This window comes from Astyanax mexicanus, chromosome 6, assembly GCF_023375975.1.
Source record: "Astyanax mexicanus isolate ESR-SI-001 chromosome 6, AstMex3_surface, whole genome shotgun sequence".
Lineage (NCBI taxonomy): Eukaryota > Metazoa > Chordata > Actinopteri > Characiformes > Acestrorhamphidae > Astyanax > Astyanax mexicanus.
Window position 1 is genome coordinate 14,016,942 of NC_064413.1, and position 19,498 is coordinate 14,036,439.

The 19,498-nt window shown below is 38.1% G+C and overlaps 1 protein-coding gene across 1 annotated transcript; it reads left to right on the forward strand.

Moving 5' to 3' along the window:
• The first annotated feature begins 811 nt into the window (after positions 1-811).
• Positions 812-14,181, forward strand: LOC103038500 (C1q-related factor). Its single transcript, XM_007232955.4, has 2 exons — positions 812-1,778; positions 11,287-14,181. The coding sequence occupies exons 1-2, from the start codon at positions 1,128-1,130 to the stop codon at positions 11,464-11,466; spliced, it is 831 nt and encodes a 276-aa protein (XP_007233017.1). The 5' UTR covers positions 812-1,127; the 3' UTR covers positions 11,467-14,181.
• The last annotated feature ends 5,317 nt before the right edge of the window (positions 14,182-19,498 follow it).

The following is a 19,498-nucleotide window of genomic DNA, read 5'->3' on the forward strand; positions in this document are numbered from 1 at the left end:
TAAAAAAGAAAAACTATATATTATATGGGATGCTTACAATATCTTTAAAAAATATCCTAGAATTAACAGACAACTGTCTGTCATTGTATGTGGGAGTGTGTAAGTACACTTCTGTGATGCAGCATTTATGTAGAAAATAAATTGAGATCTTACAGTAATACTGCCTTTTCCAGGGACACCTTTGCATTTTTTCAAAAAGACATGAAAAATCACACGCTGCTCACATTACAAAAGCATGACTGTGGGACAAGAAAGTACAGGCACAAGACACAGGTAATGCACTGTCTGCCCGTGTGAAAAACTTTAAACCAATAATGTGACAGTGATGAATCCGTATTGTTGAACACTCTTAGTCCTGTAGAAGAATGGGACTATATATAACACCTTAAACACTTTATTGCTTAGTATGCTCAGTGCCAAAACATATTTTAAGAGTTGTGAAAACGAATGGAAACATTACAAAGTGGTAAATGCTTTACTGTCCCAGCTTTTATTTCTAATTTGGGGTTGTATATAAGGTGATTTTTCATCTTCTTCCCATTTCTTCCTGTCCATCCACCAGCCGCGGAAACCTCCCAGCTCAACAAGTGGAAACTAAATCTCATTTCATAAGACTGAACAATAAAAGCACAGTGAAATGACTCTGTGATGTCTCTGGGTGTTGAGTTTGCCTGGCTGCGCTTCTCCCTCCCTTCATCCCTTCTTTCTCTGTACCCTCTCCCTCCTCTTCTTTCTCCTCCCACTCCCACCCCCTTGCCTCCTCTGAGTCATGTCAGGAGAGTGTAAGAACATCATCTTCTTCTCCGTCTCTTTCTTCTCTTCCTACTCTACACACACACACACACATACACAGACTCTTCTTTTCTGCTCACCTGCTTAGAACACTCCTCACACAACTGCCATCTCTCTTTTCCTTCACACACTCACACTCACTCTCTCACACACACACATAGTGAGAGGACCCTCCAGCGTCCTCGTGCTGAGTTTCTAGGTGGAGGGAGTTTGGTTCCCTCTCCCGTTCACCTCTCACCATTCCGCCGTGCGGGGAGAACTCCGCGCTGGCGGCCCCACCCCTCTCCCGCCTCAGCCTGGGACGGAAGACCCTGCTGGGGGCCGCAGCCGCCGTCATGTTGCTTCTCATCCTGGTGGTGCTCATCCCTGTCCTGGTCAGCTCAGTGGGTGGCAGCGAGGACGCCGGGCGCTACGAGATGCTGGGCACCTGCCGCATGGTCTGCGACCCCTACCTGGAGAAGGCGGGCGGCACGACAGCCGGGGCCATGGGCACAGCTGTCACTCACATCCAGGGGGAGGCCGAGGCCCTGTCCGACCACAGCATGGGCCCCCCGCTCCCCACCTACGCTCACGGGCCACAGGGCAGGCCGGGGCGTCCTGGAAAGCCTGGAACTCCTGGACCTCCAGGACCCCCGGGACCACCTGGTGAGCCAGGTCCGCCGGGACCCGTGGGGCCTCCGGGGGAAAAGAATGAGGTAGAGCAGCCAGGGATCTTCTCCTTGGGTGGCAGGGCTGCCACAGGCATCAGCACTGCCACCTACACGATGGGGCCCCGCGTGGCATTCTACGCGGGCCTGCGGAACCCACAGGAGGGCTACGAGATCCTGAGGTTCGACGATGTGGTCACCAACATCGGGAATAACTACGACGGCGCGTCGGGGAAGTTTGTGTGCAAGGTGCCAGGGACCTACTTCTTTACCTACAATGTCCTGATGAGGGGCGGAGACGGGACCAGCATGTGGGCGGACCTTCTGAAGAACGGACAGGTGAGGGGATTGTTGCCACCTTATTATTCTATTCTACACTTTTAGCTTAAAAGTACTAAACTGTACTTCTCTGCACAAATGCTGTCCCAAATGCTGAGGTGGAACCCTTAAAGAGTTTAGATACATTCTTAATACTTATCAAATATCATATTCTAGTCAAAATCTTAAGTTTGTCATTTGTTTATTGAGAACAGAAAGGATTTCACTGAATAAAACTTTTGTCTGAAGGCAAAATTCTGATTTCTGAAATTTGTTTTAATGTTAATGTTTTAATTTGGCTACTTTTCCCAGCATTGCATGATGACAAAACTACAACTTACAAATATGTATTGAACAGTGAACATCTTTAAGAGCCCAGCAGACATACCAACAAATATGTTGTTGATCTTGTAATCAAAAATGTCATTGTTTAGTATAAATTATGCAGACTTTTCTCGTATTTTTAGAACACATGCTTTTTTTATTCTCAGACAAATAATTCAGGCTGCTGAATATTCTGAGCTGAGTGTTCCCTAAAGAAAAATATTATTTTAGGTGAATTAATGGTGGTTGGGACAGTTTTATCTTGACATTAATAGAATAAAATACCCAAACAAAATATCAATTTGTGTTATATTGAAGAGGTTTGTTTTAAGTTTGTGTTTTCACAGCCAGGGCTCAGCAAAAACTTCACTTTTTTTCCTTCCATGCAATAAAATAAACCTTTTATAGCTCACAATATCTCTCCCACTCTCCCATTTGACCTCATGTCCCAATCTTAATTAAACACTTAACTCACCTTAGCATTCCTGTTTAAAAGATAAGAAAAGGCTGATTTTCTTGACAACTAATTAGAGGTTATCAAATTAGTAAGTACACCCTAAAGGTTAGATTTTACCTCTGAGTGCACATTTACATGGTTTGTAATTTTGTTGGACATATCTGTTCTGTATTTAGTCAGATATAAACTGTGTGGATCCTCATGGGGATTTAGGAAAATCTTGAGGAACTTTCTTGAGTCTCTTTCTTGTTATCTTGCCTTATTTGTACCATGTTAATTCTAGAAGCCAGTAAAGACTCTTTAAAAAAAACTATATGTACTTGTACAGACAAATGGAACATGGTTACACAGTGGAAGGACAGAAAAATACCACAAAATAAGCCACCAATAAACCCAGCGTGAGATTAGGAGTCATACCCAGTCATATCCCATCTGTCCAGGCAGAGAATGTTAAGTTTCCTCGTTCTGTAATGAAGTGCTTAAGGGGTTCTGAACGCTGCAGAAGAAGCGCGTGTGCCACAAACACCAATGGAGTTATCTTTAAGAAGATGTTGAGCGGTGTCAGTACACATTTTGCTGCGTGCTCTGCTGAGCGTAAACAGACTTGAGATCTTATGAGGTTTCTGTGAACCAGCGAAGGCTTTCTCCGCAGGACAAGCCACAAACAGTATGTTTGCTTATGTGTGTTTCTGTGTGTCCTTCTCTTCTGGCTTCCCTTACTATGTCATCCCGAATCAGTAGATTTATTAAACACACACAGTGCCCCCCCATACACACACACGTGCACCCACACACACGCACACACACACACAGCCAGTGAATCAGCTAGGCAGCAACAGGGTTTGAGGGTTTACGCATACAGGCATGTACTAACATGTACTTACTATACACATTATGCATGTATTTAACACACACATATACACACGTCTGAAATATTATATTACTTATATAATATAAGGATATACATCTCTCTTTCAGCCGTGATTAACTTTACCTACAGCAAAATGCTCCATAATCTAACCCTAATGAAAAATGTGAAAACTGCCCTTTTTTAGAGCAATTTTATCATTTTTTATCTTTCTGAGAACATCTGATTCTCAGAAGAGTAAACAGACAAGCCCGTCAGTGTCCACGCACACACAGTCACAGCAATGTTAGTCTGACGGACAGCACTGTTGATGCCAAAAGCAGTTTTAGAACCTTAGCGTGACGACAACAACACCTGTCAAGTGCTAAAAGTGCAAATTACAACAAGACCAACAGAGAAATGCAGCAAACCAACGGCCATTTAAAGAGAGTCTGTATCAACATATATATGTGAACAAAAAAATACATAAACACATAACTGATGGAATAGCTGCAAATGTAATTCGTAAATATTCAGACAAAAAGTCAAAGAAAGCATTTTCTTTCCCTTTTCTTTAGAGCTTAACTGGGGAGAAAAGAACAAATTATGAGAAAAAAACTAAATCTAATACATACTCAAAATCTAAATAATAGTAACAGATTAACAGTTTATTGTAACACATTACACATCCAGAAGACTTGGTGTCATTGTGTGGGGTGCTGTTTCATAGGATGCCAGATCATCTTTGGGCTTCATCACAAACACACTGACAGCTCAACATTACTTAAATAAAGTCCTGCAACCAGTGACTCTATGGACCCCATCGTACACCCTGAGCAAGGTGCGTCACAATGCTCGTTTCTATCTTACACCCCGTCAACAGTCTGTTTTCACGCCTTGCGCACCTGACGTTAAAATAGCATTGGAGTTTAGGAATATATTAACGCTGTCTGGAAGTGAGGTGTGTTCAGGTAAATTTCTGCTGTGTTTCTATCTTGGCGACAGGAAACACAACAGCGCCACTAACTGATTAAAACCCTGACAACAGTCAGCTGCGCAAACATGTCTGGATCACTGTGCCCACTGCACATCCCATGCTAAATACACATACCATCACTTCTTTACCACAGCAAAAAAACACCTCCCCGAGTCTTCAGCAATCAAAAAATGTGCACAGTTACTATACATTGTTATTATTAGTTATATTTCCTTCTGACATTAATAAGGACTTTTATTTATGTTCAGTACACAGACTTAATAACTGTAGCTTAAGCAGATACAGGCATTCTGCTGTTTTGGAAATAAAAAACTGAACATTAATTTATTTTATTTCAGTTCGCTATTATTTAACTGAAATTCACTTTTAATTTTGAAAAAAAAAATTATATTTGAAAAACATCAAAGCACTTTTCCACTAAGGTCTCGCTTCTCGTGCCACCCCGTCAATTATTCAAAACTTTAAAAAATTTGAAATACACAGATCTATAAAGCTAAATATTATTGTTAATTTCTTATCACCAGGTCACATTTTTTTTTAAATAAACTATATTAAATAAAAAAAAAAGTTTAGAATAAAAGAAGAAGGCAAAGATGGTCACAGCGCGTCGGCCTCAATGTTTTTACATTAACTTGCCATGACACATTAAAGGCTTTTAGTCATTTTTCCCAACAGAGTGCTATGACTTATATATTTTTTTCAGATTTAAATTTTTGCCCAGCTTCAAAAGAGCACCTGTTGGAAAGATTCACATTTCTAATACTCCTAGTAGCACTTCAGCCTATCTTTATCTTTAATAATCCATATTAATTTATTAATGAAAGTCTCGTCCAGTGCTCTAGAATTCCACTGGCTACTGGAGACGCACGGTGGAGTACAAAGTGGTATTGCCTCTTTTCTCTTAAAAAACAAACAAACAAACATATAGGCTACAGATATAAAACTCAGATCAGTTAAATAAACTTAAGATGAGTAAGACCCTGTAAAGTTAATCAAATTTTGTCAAATAAAAAGTATAGGTTGAGGTTTTGGTGAGCTGTTTCCATGATTTAAAAGTGAAACTAATGTCAGTTAGTCAGTGCTGCAAACCGAGCTTTTACATCAACAATAAATAGAATAAATAATAAAATAACTTTGTTGTTCCCTTAAATGAGCTGCTGGAGTACCTTTACAGCGTGAACGTGCAGTCAGTGTCCTCTGATAAGATGCACAAAGATACAAACGCGCCAAAGTCACAGAGCATCTGACTCTTAAAGGGAATGACTGATTGGTTTTTTGGTTTATTTCACTGATTGCTTTATTTCTTGTTACGCCCAAAACACACCCATGAATAATTAAGAGAATTAGAACAGGCCTTTTTGACTGTTTTGAGAGGAACCTCTACAACTTCACATTGCAATGTCTAGCACGTTGTATCATACATGCAATATACATCAATTACACACTACTTCGTTATATGTAGTTCAATAAAAAATAAATAACCAAGGGTTGCCATATCAGTCAAAAAAATGTTATCACTTATCACCCTGGTAACATTTACTATAACTGTCTTCTGATAAGCATTGTAATTCAAAACGTCCTTCTGGGTGCAGCTATTTTTGCAACTATGTCTATAATGAAAACGCATTGAAAAACAACTAAAATGCATGAATGTTGGAAGAGAACATTCAGAAATACGAAAAGCATTCTGTTCTACTCTGCTCAGCTTGTTGGCTCTTTTACATTGCTGCATAAATACAAAGACAGATGAAAGCAAGTCTTAGAACATTTTAAATTATTACAAAAACATCCAGCACAAAATAATCAGCTGCATTTTATTTAAGAAAAGCTGACTGAGGTTAATGAACAAAACATGTTAGAATGTGAGAATATGGAAAAATGCTACCTTTGTCTAATATCTCTTTCACTGCTGTCCTTGTAACTCTGTGAAGTGAATGACGTTAATAATGTTCTGAACATTACAGAAGAAATGACTTACAAAGTACTTTAGCTTTTAGAAGCACAAATCTAATTATCTAGTAAATGAAAATGTATTTAAGAGACACTATCTGCAGCTGGCATTGACTAATAATGTGAATACTAAATAGTTTTTTGTTTGTATTAAATAGTATTGTACTGTTTTAATGCCTTTACTATAGTATAGTGAAGTCTATAATAAATTGGAAGTAAATACAGTTTTTGTGCTTTTGGCTCCGACACGTTAAAACAAACTTCTGACGACTATGAGATTAAAACAATACAACAATTTACAACAATATACCCTATACATTTATGCTCAACATACACCACCCTGTTTAAAATCACTGTTTAAAAGTTTAGAAGCAATGTTTTCAATAACATAAATCTATTTAAGTTTCAGATAAATACATAAAATTATTAAATAATTAAAATGTTTACAGAAATGAAGAAGAATAAGGTTTAGTTACATGTCCAGATGTGTGTACAGAGCTGCATTTTATACCAAAAATTCTCTTCAAAATACATTTGAATTCAGATGTTGAGTTACAAGAGGGACATTTTACTTCCACAACTAAGAGTTCCTATTCAGAAATTCAGGAAAGCCGTAAACAACCCTGACTTCAGAATCCAAGATGGCTGCCCTGCACATCAGCAGTAGATAGATAGATTGATTGCTGAATAAAGCAGTAGAATTACCGTATTTTTCGCACTATAAGGTGCACTTAAAATCCTTTAATTTTGCAAAAATCGCCAGTCCACCTTATAAACCGACTTCTTTATGAATTTTACCAGTCAGGTTGTAAGAAGCAGTAAAGCCACTCATCTGCTTTATACAGGAGTTTTAATTTAGTTCTCCTGCAGTATTAGCATTACCTGCTAAGCACTCGCTATTCAGCCATTCAGATGTGAGTATTATCAGCCTGTAACTTGTGTGTTTACCATGTTAAAACAAGCTACGTGGGATGAACCTCTAGCTAATATCACCCTCAAGGTTCCCCAGTGTAGTTCTGTTGGGTGGCAGTTAGGCTGCATTAGCAGTTAGCCGCTAATGCTAATGCTCCAGTCTTAGTGGAAATCTGGATATCTAAGCTTGCTGTAAACAAATGAAAGTGCTTTACTCACCCAAATAAACAAACAGTCTTTAGGAGAGAAATCTGTGTGGATTAATATCCAATGCTCATTTGATTTGTCTGAAAATGTTATTTTAAGAATTACAGTTTTGTTTACTAGACTTAGCTTAGAAGGAAAACTTGGCCACACCCCTTTTCCTAACAAGAGCCGCTTTAAAATACGCCCTATAATCTGGTAAGTATTATGTATGAAAATAGACCATAAAATAGATGTTTTTTGATAGTGTGCCTTATAATCCGGTGCACCTCATTCACTTTATTATCTTTTCTATCTTTTGGTGTGTCATTAAATCAGCTTTACACACGGTACTGTCCTACTTCTATTTAGGGACATGTTTCTATGCTGTTTGGATGTGCAAAATACTGTATACCAGTTATCAGCTGGTATAAATAACAATGCTAAACTGAGAAAATGCTAATAATAATAACCTGGGACATAAAAAGTGCAAAATACTTGGTTAGATTCAACATAAAATACCATTAAATAATTGTCAAACCTTTAAAGCTGAGCTAAACTCCAAAGTATTTAATTAAATGCAGCTTTAAAATGATAGAAACGGAGGTCAAATATGCTTTACATATTGGTTATAAAATTATTAAAACATAAATATTTGTAAAATGCAAAAATATATGTCACTTACAAGCAAAATGTCTGATCTTTAAAATGGCAGCTTTAAAAAAGAAGGGAAAAAAACTTCCTAATTGTATTCCAAGTTATTTTGGAGGATGTTTGTTGGACTGTTCTTCATGAAATTTAGGCACAGTTTAAAGGAGAAAAATGTTGATATTTTATTTTTAGGTTTTTACTTTTATTTTTGCAAATACTATGTGGATACAGCTCTCCAACATCCCATAACAGCAACAAATGAAAACACCACATTTAGGATAAAAATGGTCTGTGTTTTAAATAAGTGATGCAAAACAAGGTCTCTCCACATATAAGTACATTTTATAGGAATAAATAAAAATTATCTGATTATTTTCAGTCTGTGCATGCATAGCAGAGACTGAGGTAGCAGAAATAAGTGAGCAAAGTTTAACATTCACAAGACGCTGCTGAAACTAAAGGCTTTAAATAATATTCATTTCTTTAGCTGATATATGTTTATTTATTTATTTTTTTTACTATTTTCTCCCCAATTTGTAAGGCCAATTACCCAACCCACTAATTAAGATCTTTCTATCCATGTGAAGTCAGCGCTACATAAACAGGATTCGAATCGGCGATCTCCTGATCATAGTGGCAGACAGTGCTTAGCCCACTGAACCACTCAGAGCCCCTGATATATGTTTATATTATGGCTCGATGCATTCCAAAAAATTTTAAGCATGAAGTTTGGGCTTTACATGATATTTACACCATGTCTTATTTTGTGAGATTACTTAAAATAATTAACATTTGATTATAAACCGGCTCATGTACATTTCATATTATTCCTTTTTCTGATTACCAAAATTAATATAGAAATCCTAATCGGATTACTAATGATCTCTACAAAATATTCTGCAGTATTTAGATTATGAAGTGCATATATGTACATATACTGTACACAATCATATATAATGTATAAAGTATATATAGTGTATGGCAAAGTTGCATGGAAGTGTGGAATTATTATGATAATTCCCCATAGAATATGCATTTAAAGAAGCATTCTGAAATATTTAACATACAGACATAGAGATAAGCATATAGGCATGACTGTGGAAGTGTGCATGTTTGTACTGTGTGTGAGAGATCTAATGTAGTGATACGTGTAAAGACATTAAACGTGGCCTTACAGTCAGATCTGCTGACCTAGGGCCTGTCAAAACTATACATGTGTCACATGTGTACTAAGGCATTTGGTAAACAGTGTAAAAAGCAACAACTCTTTTGTGTGTGTGTGCGCACTGACCTTGAGTGCTTTAAGCACTAATACACACTGATCTAGCACACACATATGTGCGCGCACACACACACACACAGACACACACACACACAAACATGCACAGTGCGAGCTGGTTGAGTCAGCATTGTTACTCATGTTAAAGAGAGAGAAGGATGAGGCGGCCTGCAGGGACACAGTCTCCTCGCCTGGCTGATACACTGACATTTCCCGCACTTCTCTTTCTCTCTCAGCATTAGCCAGCATCCCTCGTCCGTTCCTGCCCGAGCAAAAAAACACTTCACTCTGCCCAGCAGAACACTTACAATACACTTACCTCTATCTGTGCCTCAGTTTCAGATTTAAATAGTTTTGTTAAAATTAACTGAAATGAGCTGTTACAAAACAATGTCAGTAATGCCTTGTAAAACCATGCATTAACATTAGTGATAGTGACAATACTACTGCAAAAGAAATTTTCAGAGGCTACTTGGTACCACTCTCCATCTTTCTCCATCTCAATTTCTCTTTCTGCATCTTCCTCTTGCTTCATCTCTACTTTTCTACATCTCTATGACTTTTTTAGTATAACTCAATCATTCTCTTTCTTCATTTCAGTCTATTTCTTCACTTCAGATGTAAAGTGAAAAAGATCTTTCAGTATCTTTATCACTTTACATCTCAATGCTTTCAGTCTCTCTATCTACCATCATCTCAAACTCTCTTTCAGTATTTCTCTCACCACATCTCAATCTCTCCATCTCAATTTCTCTTTCCGCATCTTCCTCTTGCTGCATCTCTACCTTTCTACATCTCAGTCTTTTTACAGTATCACTATCTTTTTCCAGTTCAGTCTCTTTCCTACACCTCAGTCTCTCATTCTGTATTTCTTTTTTCTCCATCTCAGTCTCTTTCAACATCTTCATCACTCTACATCTCAATCTTTATATTGCATTCCTACCTCTCTACATCTCCTTCTCTCTTTCAGCACCTTTTCTCATCTCAGTCTCTTTCAGTATGTCTATCTCTCCACATCTTTTTCCAACTCTATCTATCTTTTATTATGCCTCTTACCTTCTTATTCACTCTTGAGGCATTATTTTCTATTTTTTCACTTCAATCTCTCTTGCATTGTCTCTATCTCTCCACATTGCAATCACTTATTTAGGATGTTTCTTTGAATCTCTGTCTCTCCCAGTCAATTGTCAATGAAAAATTGCACATTAATTGCTAAAAATTAAGTAATTACAGGTGTGATCACGAGAAAGCATAAGTGTTGTCCCAATGCCCTACAAAAAGGCTTTTGGAGGCTTCTTTTAGGTAGTGTACCTCTTGTTGAGAGTTGTTGACTCTTTCTTTCCACATCTCAATCTCTCCAGCTTTCTCCATCTCAGTTTCTTTTTCTGTATCCTCCTCTTGCTGCATCTCTACCTCCAAGTCTATTTTTTCATTATAACAATTTTTCCAACTCAGTCATTCTCTTTTTCCATCTCAGTCTCTCTTTCAATATCTCTATCACTCTACATCTCAATGCTTTCAGTCTCTATCTAACATCATCTCAATCTCTCTTTTAGTTTTTCTCTTACCACATTTCAATCTATCCATCTTAATTTCTCGTATTTGAATCTCTGTCTCTCCATGTCAGTTTCTCAGTTTTTCTATCTCTCAGTGTGTATATATTTTTGTCTCTTCATGTCTCTTTTTCTCTCAATTTGCTTAGTTGTTTAATTGATTTGTTGGCAAGACAAATGATGTTACATTTGCCTGTGTTACATGGTTGGAGATCTTTAAAAGAGACTGATCACACAACATACGTTTAAACAAATAAACACCTTAAGCTTTAACTTTTAGCACTTAACATTTTCCCTCTCTTTCTAAATGAGTAAGAGGAGCCTTGGCATGCGCTCACATAACTAACTTTCTCTCTCTCTCTCTCTCTCACTGTAGGTCAGAGCAAGTGCTATAGCTCAGGATCAGGATCAGAGTTATGACTACGCCTCGAACACGGTCATCCTGCATCTGGACCCTGGAGACGAAATCTTCATCAAACTGGATGGAGGCAAAGCCCACGGCGGCAACAGCAACAAGTACAGCACCTTCGCCGGCTTCATCCTCTACTCTGATTAGGGTCAGGAGTCAAAGGGTCACGAGGTGGAGGGGAAATAGTCAGGGCTCATGATTACATAAAGAGAGAACGTTTCAGTGTCTTGATCTCCACAGGGAGAGAGATGAGGAGGACTTGGCTGATCTGCTGCTTACAGAACTGAAAGTCTTCAGTTACGAGTAGATTGAGCACAACTGAGGCTCAGCAAGGACATGGACGGATTCATTTCTTTCTTTTTTTTCTTCCTTGTAAACGGATGTGCTTCAATTTTGACAGGCAGTCACATCTAGTTCACTGACTGATTCTATTGTTTTTTTTGTTGTTTCTAATTTATTTGACGATTCACAGTTTTGTTTTATTGCTTCCTTATAGTCATTTGTTCATTTACTTATTTATGTATTTACTTGTTTGTTGGTGGGGTGGTTTCTTTATTGGTTTATTTGCTCACTTTCACATTTATTTATTTACCCATTCTCTCTGTTGTTTGTAGACACTTGATGCCTATATCAGTTCAATCCAAATAAGCCATATTAATTTTTTTTCAGAGAAGTTTTCTATTTTTTAACTCTCATTTAAAAAAGAAGCCATGTTCATCCCACACAAACCTCTAAAGAGCAAAATCGGAGTCTCGCACAGTAGATCAGCAAAGCTCTGTTTGTCTCTCTCTTATCCACTCATCTTTTCTCTGGGAGTGCTACTTTCACTGTATGATGAGGCCGCGAGCGCAGGGTTTTCTGTTTCTGGACAGTAGCCATGAAACGATGGTCAAGCCAAGTTGCATTTAGCCGTTTCATAAAGATATTTGTCTCTGTATGAGTGTTAGTGTCTCGTCTTTAAATCTGCGGTGATATGTGTCGTGCATAATAACTGACCTTATGAGAAACTATACCCAGAAGATCACGAGATTGGTGTGTCCAACCGATTCTGAATTCAATGTGAAAAAGCACCCTGGTCCTGATGCTCCATCCAAAACCATAGCATTTATACCAGTATCTGTAAAAAAAAAAAAAAAAAACATTGGATGTGGAAATAACGGCTTACGATTCCCTAAAACCTTGTACTGTGTGGTTTTTAAAAAACAAAAAAACAAACCTAGTAGAGAAAAAACACTACTCAATGTAATAAAAAAGAAAGAGATTATTTAAGGGCTCCAATCAGGAATTGCTGAAACAGCACCGCAGGTCTTTGCTCTAGGATGGAAAAGACAGTGACTTCACTTATCTCACTGATGCATATCACTGACGTTAATTACTTGCAGGTAATTGCTAGACGAAAGCACAAGTGGTTGGCCTATTGAGAAAAAGCAGTCCATCAATTTAAAGAGAAAGGCTACCACTGGTACAACAAGGTGCATCTTATTGGCCTTAGTAAAAACGCATCATTAGTATAGAAATGAAATGTCAGAACATTGTTTCTGAAATTTACATTGACTTTTATTTCCCTGAAGGCAGTATGAACCCAAGATATGTTTTATTTTGTTTGATTAATATACATCCATTCCTGCATTTCAGACCTGCAACACATTTCCTAACACTTTGTTGTTAGGACAACAAAGCCTGTACCATTTTGTAATGTTGCCATTCCTTCGTATTACAATTAAAAGAGGTTTAGCACTGAGGATACCAAGCAGTGAAGTTTTTATGTGTTATTTTGTAGGCAGGCCAGTCCATACCTGTAGCTTTTTTCTGCAACCAGGCCTTTTTAATGTGTAGCATTAATGTTTGGCATTGTCTTGTTGAACAATGTATGCACGTGCCTGGAAAATATGCCATCTTCAATGCGGTACACTGTGTGTTGCTCTATATTGTGACCACAATGCACAATTCCAATGTGTTTGGTTCCTTACAGAAGTATCCAAGCCCATAGAAGATGATGCTGGACATGGTTAACTTTGTGCCCATGTGGTTCTATCAGCTATTGTTGAATGGCAGTTCTTGATGCAGAGCCATCTGAGGGATTGGAGATCACAGGTGTTCAGCTTAGGTTTGTGCCCTTGCCCTTTACGCACTGAAATTTCTTAGATTGATGCAAATGCAAATCCCTTCCAATTGTCAAACTGCAGTCTTTGCTTCCCAAAGAGTCAGCCTATTAGGAACACTGATTGTACTAAAAATACAGCATCATTTACTTTTTGTTCCTCTTCACTAGCCCTAAACTGCCCCTTCACATCTTTTTGGAAAGTGTTGCAGGTCTAAATTGTAGGAATGGATATGTATTAATAAACAAGTTGATACTTGGATTTATAAAGTCTGCAATTAATGGTTCTTTAATGGCTAGAGCAGATTCAAATTGTCCCATGAGCATCCCTCAGCTTCGCTTCCCCATAGTCTACAAGTGTAGCCATTCCTGATTGGGTTGTTGAGGGTAAATCTGTAAATTATATTTGCAATGGAAGACCTCCTGGAAGACAACCCTGCCCTGCCCATTTCAGTTTCATCCAAAATAACCCTTGTTTATTAGCTAATTAGCTTGATCAGATGTCTAAAGGCTAGCATGTGGAGGGCAGGAGGATCTCCAGGACTGGGATTGGAAACCAATGGTCTACAGTCTGTAATTGAACACATACAGTATATAGTATACTGTACCTTTAGGGTAGGTGCACTGGTGGTGCCAAGGAGGGCACTAGATAGCAATGTGGCTACCACTGGAGTTGTTGAGAGAGTCTGTAATCTACCATATGTATCTGGATACATCAATGTAAACTATACTTTTGCTAATAAATGGAGATTTTCTAACAATTTGTGTCTCTCCAATGACTGACTAAAAGAAGAAAAGCACTTTTATTAGCTTCTAGCACTTTTGTGTTTTGTTTAGGTTGGGACAAAATTACAGATTGGAATAATCTATCACATCAAAACAGCAAGAGGCCATCAGAGAGACAGAGAGAGAGACAGAGAGAGAGAGAGAGAGAGAGAGAGAGAGAGATAGCAAGAAGAACTTCAGATTGATTATCCTGATTGCAAAACAGAGGGAGAAAAAAGGAAGAGACACATCGCGGCTAAATATAAAGGGCGTGAAATATCAAATGACTGCAGGGCTAGTGCCCTCTCACAATCAAAAGAGATCAGCGTCTGTTTCAAATCAGCGAGAGGGCGGGAGAGTTTTTGGAGTGGCAGGAGAGATAAGCAGAGGGAAGAGGGCTGCAGTGAGAGAGTTCTGTAAAGGAGGAGGCGAGCGTTGCAGAAATGGGAATTCCTGCTGAAACAGGTAATGCTTCATTTACGGCCTCAGAACTCCCGCAAACACTCATTCAGTGTCCTCCGAATTCACAGTCGTGACTCTCGAGCCAAGAGTTGGATCTCATTTCTTAGGAGTTCTTAGGCTCCACATCCTCCCAAAGACACTTCAGGTCTGCAGGCTGAATTAGTGAAGAAGTGACCCTCCTATTCATCAGCTGGCCAAAAATAAATTGTGTATTACAGTCATTAAGGAGTGGTTGATATGCTGTGCAGAGAAAGAAAAGCTACTGTAGACAAGTGTACAATGGATCTACAGTAATCTAGTAATGACTTATCAATCCAAACAATTGAATAATAATAATAATAACAATAAACTTTATTTATAAAGCACTTTTCATACATTAAAATGCAGCTCCTGCATAAAATCAGGATAAAAAGGAAAAAAATGGAAAAAAACAGAAAAAAGTAAAGTAAAATTAACAATTCAGATAAGACAATAAAAAATAATAAAATAATATAAATAGTAAAACTGTAAAAGAACAAATAAAATAATATTAATTAAAATTAAAAAAGGTTGTGACTGTGTTATATTAAAATAAATCAATTAAAACAAAAAGGTAACATAAACATCAAAACATAAAACAGCAAAAGAAAACATAAAAATGTAACTCGATACATATATATTTATGTACAATAAAAATTATTAAAACAAAGTTTATAAAAATATGTCTTCAGCTGCTTTTTAAACTGTTTACTGATGCTGCTTGTCTGATCTTAACTGGTAAGCTGTTCCATTTTTTTGGAGCATAAAACCAAAATGCTGCTTTTCCACTTCTCTTCTTATTAACTTTAGGTACTTTAAGCAGACTGGAAGTGCTAGATCTTAAGGTACGACTGGGAACATAAGAAGATAAGGAGACAATCTGTAATATATGATGGTGCCAATCCATTTAAAGCCTTAAAAACTAATAGCAGTACTTTAAAATCTAATCTAAAAGAGACTGAAAGCCAGTGTAATGATGCCAGAACTGGTGTCATGTGTTCTCCCTGTCGTGTTGCTGTTAAAACACTGGCTGCAGTGTTCTGGACCAGTTGCAACATATCAGTCATCTTTTTTGTTAGACCAGTAAATAAAGAATTACAGTAATCAATTTGTGAGAAAACAAATGTGTGTGTGAGCTTCTGAGCATCAGACAGGCTAATAAAATGTCTAACAAGAGGAATGCTGCGTGATTGAAAACAGGCAGATCATGTAACATTGTCAATGTGTTCTTTAAAACTTAGTGTAAGACATAAAAAAGCAGTGTTTCTGACTGGGGTAATTGGTAGAACCTGTAGGAAAGAAAAGGGGGAGGGTCGAGAGAGAGGAGAGGGAGACGAGAGTGGGAGGCGGTTGCTGGTGTTCTGTTTTAAGAGAAAAAGAACTATAAAAAGTATTAAGAACAAACTTGTTTGTGTGTCCTTGAGTTTGTGTTCACTCACGTCCTCGCTACCTACACTCCTCAAGAAGAAGATTTACACTAGGTCAGAATCTAAAAGCACTCCAAGTTAAACCTACTGGTTTAACTGATTTACTCAGGTCTTAATCGCTTCCATGGCCACTAGTGTATAAAACCTGTTTAAAACACCTAGACACTAGAACTGCTTCTATAAACATTAGAACATAAGTAAAAGAATGAGTCACTCTCAGGAGCTCCGTGAAATTCCAGTGTGTTAATTTAATAGGGTGCCATCTGTGCAACACGCCCAGTCATGAAATTTCCTCACTGCTAAATATTCCACAGCCAACTATCAGTGATATAATATTACCTACATTATCATCACTGTCCAATGAAAAACTATATCCCAAAAAGCAACTTCACAGGAGAGAGTTAAAACCTTTTACTTTAAATGGAAGTCAATGTAAAAAGAGTTTAGTTCTGGTATATTAAAGGGATTTCTATTGGTGAATTCAGCAACAAATTCTGACACAGTGGAAAAAAGTTTGTTTGTTCAAATGAAATAAAAAACAAAAAATAGTAAAAAAATAGAGAAACGTTTTTTTTTTTTTTTGGACAGCGACAATATGTATATATCATAACAAAGTGAAGCAACAAAAAATAGAAACTCAATTGTGCCAACGTTAAATGATAGAGCAAGGTCAGCAGAGGCTTAGGCACATAGTGTGCAGAGATCACCATCTTCAAACAATCGCTACAGACCACCAATCATGTGGTCTTCAGATTAGCTCAAGAAAAGATAAGCGTAGGGAGCTTTATGGAATGGGTTTTTATGGCCGAGAAGCTCCAAGCCTTATGTCACCAAACGCAAGGCGAGTAAGCCAATACTTTTTGGTAATATAATGTATGTAAAAGACATTCCTGGTCAAATTATATGTTTTGTTGATTTAAAAAAAACACCAACAAATGCAACTGTTTATGCAGGCCACTTTTTAAATATTAAACTTAGATTTAATAAAGCAACAAATAAAATGGAAACTGTGACGTGCAAAAGTCTGGACACCCCTCCACAGTCTCACTAACTGAAAAAAAATTTTTTTGCCTTTTTTGACTCATTATAACTGGTTATTCTGACTATTCGAAGATCTGGATCAGGTTCTGGTGGTGCACCATTTTACTGTGCAGCTTTGCTAACACAGAATAAATAACATACCCGCAACCCTAAAACAAATGTTGATGTCTGTATTGTGACAAAAAAATGTGACAATCGTGGGTGGATCTATTATGCTTGGAGGTTGTGTCGCAGATTGGGAGGAATGGGAAGATGGCAGAATAGATTCTACTAATATCAGTAAATTCTAGTGACACAATCAGTCACAAAGCTGAAGCTGAACAGAAGCTGGGTTTTACTATAGAGCAGTGGTCCAAAACATACCTCAGAATTCAGCATTAACTACCTCAAGAAACAAATAGTGAAGCTTTTGGAACAGCAATCCCCCCCTCCTCTCCCAAATACACTGTCTTTTAGTCAAGTCAAGTCAAGTAATGCATATGTACAGGTCATACAGAGAATTGAAATTATGTTACTTTCCTTCCCAAAAATGACTGCAAGTACAGAAAAAGATTATAAATATAAAAGAATGGGAGGCACTATATGTACAATACAACAGGGACACAGATAGACATAAGTGAGACAAAAGACAATAGTGCAAAAGTGATGCATCTGTGTCTTCAGTGGTCTGAATAATCAAATAAAATCTGATTAAAATGAGTCCTGGGTGCATTTCTATGAGGATGTCCTCTATTAAGTTCAAACACCTGCCTTGAGTATTGGGTGTAAACATGACTTCAAACACTTACCCAGTGACCTGCATACCTACTGAAATTCAAAAAGTCACAAGACAACAAAAGACTGGCTTGTACACTATTAGTGATGCTTTAGCATTCTGCTCTAAAAAGTATGGCTACTCCAAATGACCTGCTACTAAAAATGAAACAATGAAACTGAAACACCTGTCATTTTAGTGTGGGAGGTTTCATGGCTAAATTGGAGCAGCCTGTTGTTCAGTCTTTATTAATTGCACATTATTGCACCAGTAAGAGCAGAGTGTGAAAGTCCAGTTAGCAGGGTAAGAGCACAGTTTTGCTCAAAATATTGCAATGCACACAGCATTACGGGTGACATACCAGAGTGCAAAAGAGGACAAATTGTTGGTGCACATCTTGTTGGCACCTCTGTGATCAAGACAGCAAGTCTTTGTGATGTATCAAGAGCCACGGTATCTAGGGTAATGTCAGCATACCACCAAGAAGGATCAACCACATCCAACAGGATTAACTGTGGACGCTGTAAAAGGAAGCTGTCTGAAAGGATGTTCGGGTGTTTAACCCGGATTGTATCCAAAAAACATAAAACCACGGCTGATCAAATCACGGCAGAATTCAATGTGCACCTCAACTCTCCTGTTTCCACCAGAACTGTCCGTCACCACAATAAATTATTGTGTTTTAAAACCAGGTGTTTCAGTTTCATTGTCCAATCCCTGTTTATGGTAAGAATACATCTGCAATACTTATAATATACACTATGCAGACATGCAGGATGTAATAGGACATGGAACTAGTGTCCCATGGCTTCTGCCAAGTCCTATAGGGGCAAAAAAACAACACTGCCCTGACCTGCAGAATATGTGTGTGGTTATCCTACAGAGTCACTTGTCTGTTTTCACAGACAATTTTAGCCATATGCTGCTAGTCTTGATGATCACCACCCACTGCGCTGTCTATTGTGGGCGGTAATGCAATCTGTAAGAGCTGGTGTCAGGCCTAGGTCCTTTCTGACCACCAGAAGACTGTGAGTCAGCCTGAAGAGGTAATGTTCCTCACCTGGGCTAAGCCCAGAGATTCAGTGTTGAGTTTTGAGGGCTCAGTTATTCCTCTATCCTCATCTCTGTTGTTTAAAAGGTTTTAGAGTAGCATAGCAGACTCATCCAGAGGGTCGCTCAAGAACCTAGACTGGGTGAAAATGGTATCCATGGGAAAGTTCCAAGACAAAAACCAATCCTTACCAAAAAGGATCTTGATGACGAGATGTGTATCCCGTTACATTTGGAGTACTTTCATAATACTGAATGACAAACATGGTGGTGGTAGTGTGATAGTCTGGGGCTGCTTTAGGACCTGGACAACTTTCTGTAATTGATGAAACCATGAAATCTGCTCTCTACCAGAAAATCTCTAAGAAGAATGTCCAGCAATCAGTTTGTGACCTCAGGTGTACTTGGGTTCTGTAGCAGGACAATGATTCGAAACACACCAGAAGGACCACCTCAGAATGGCCAAAAATATATATAATATGTTATTATGTTTAGGGGGAAAATACTTTTTAGTGTGTAGTGTCTGTGTGTCAGCTAGGATTTAAGCCCCTATCATAGTGA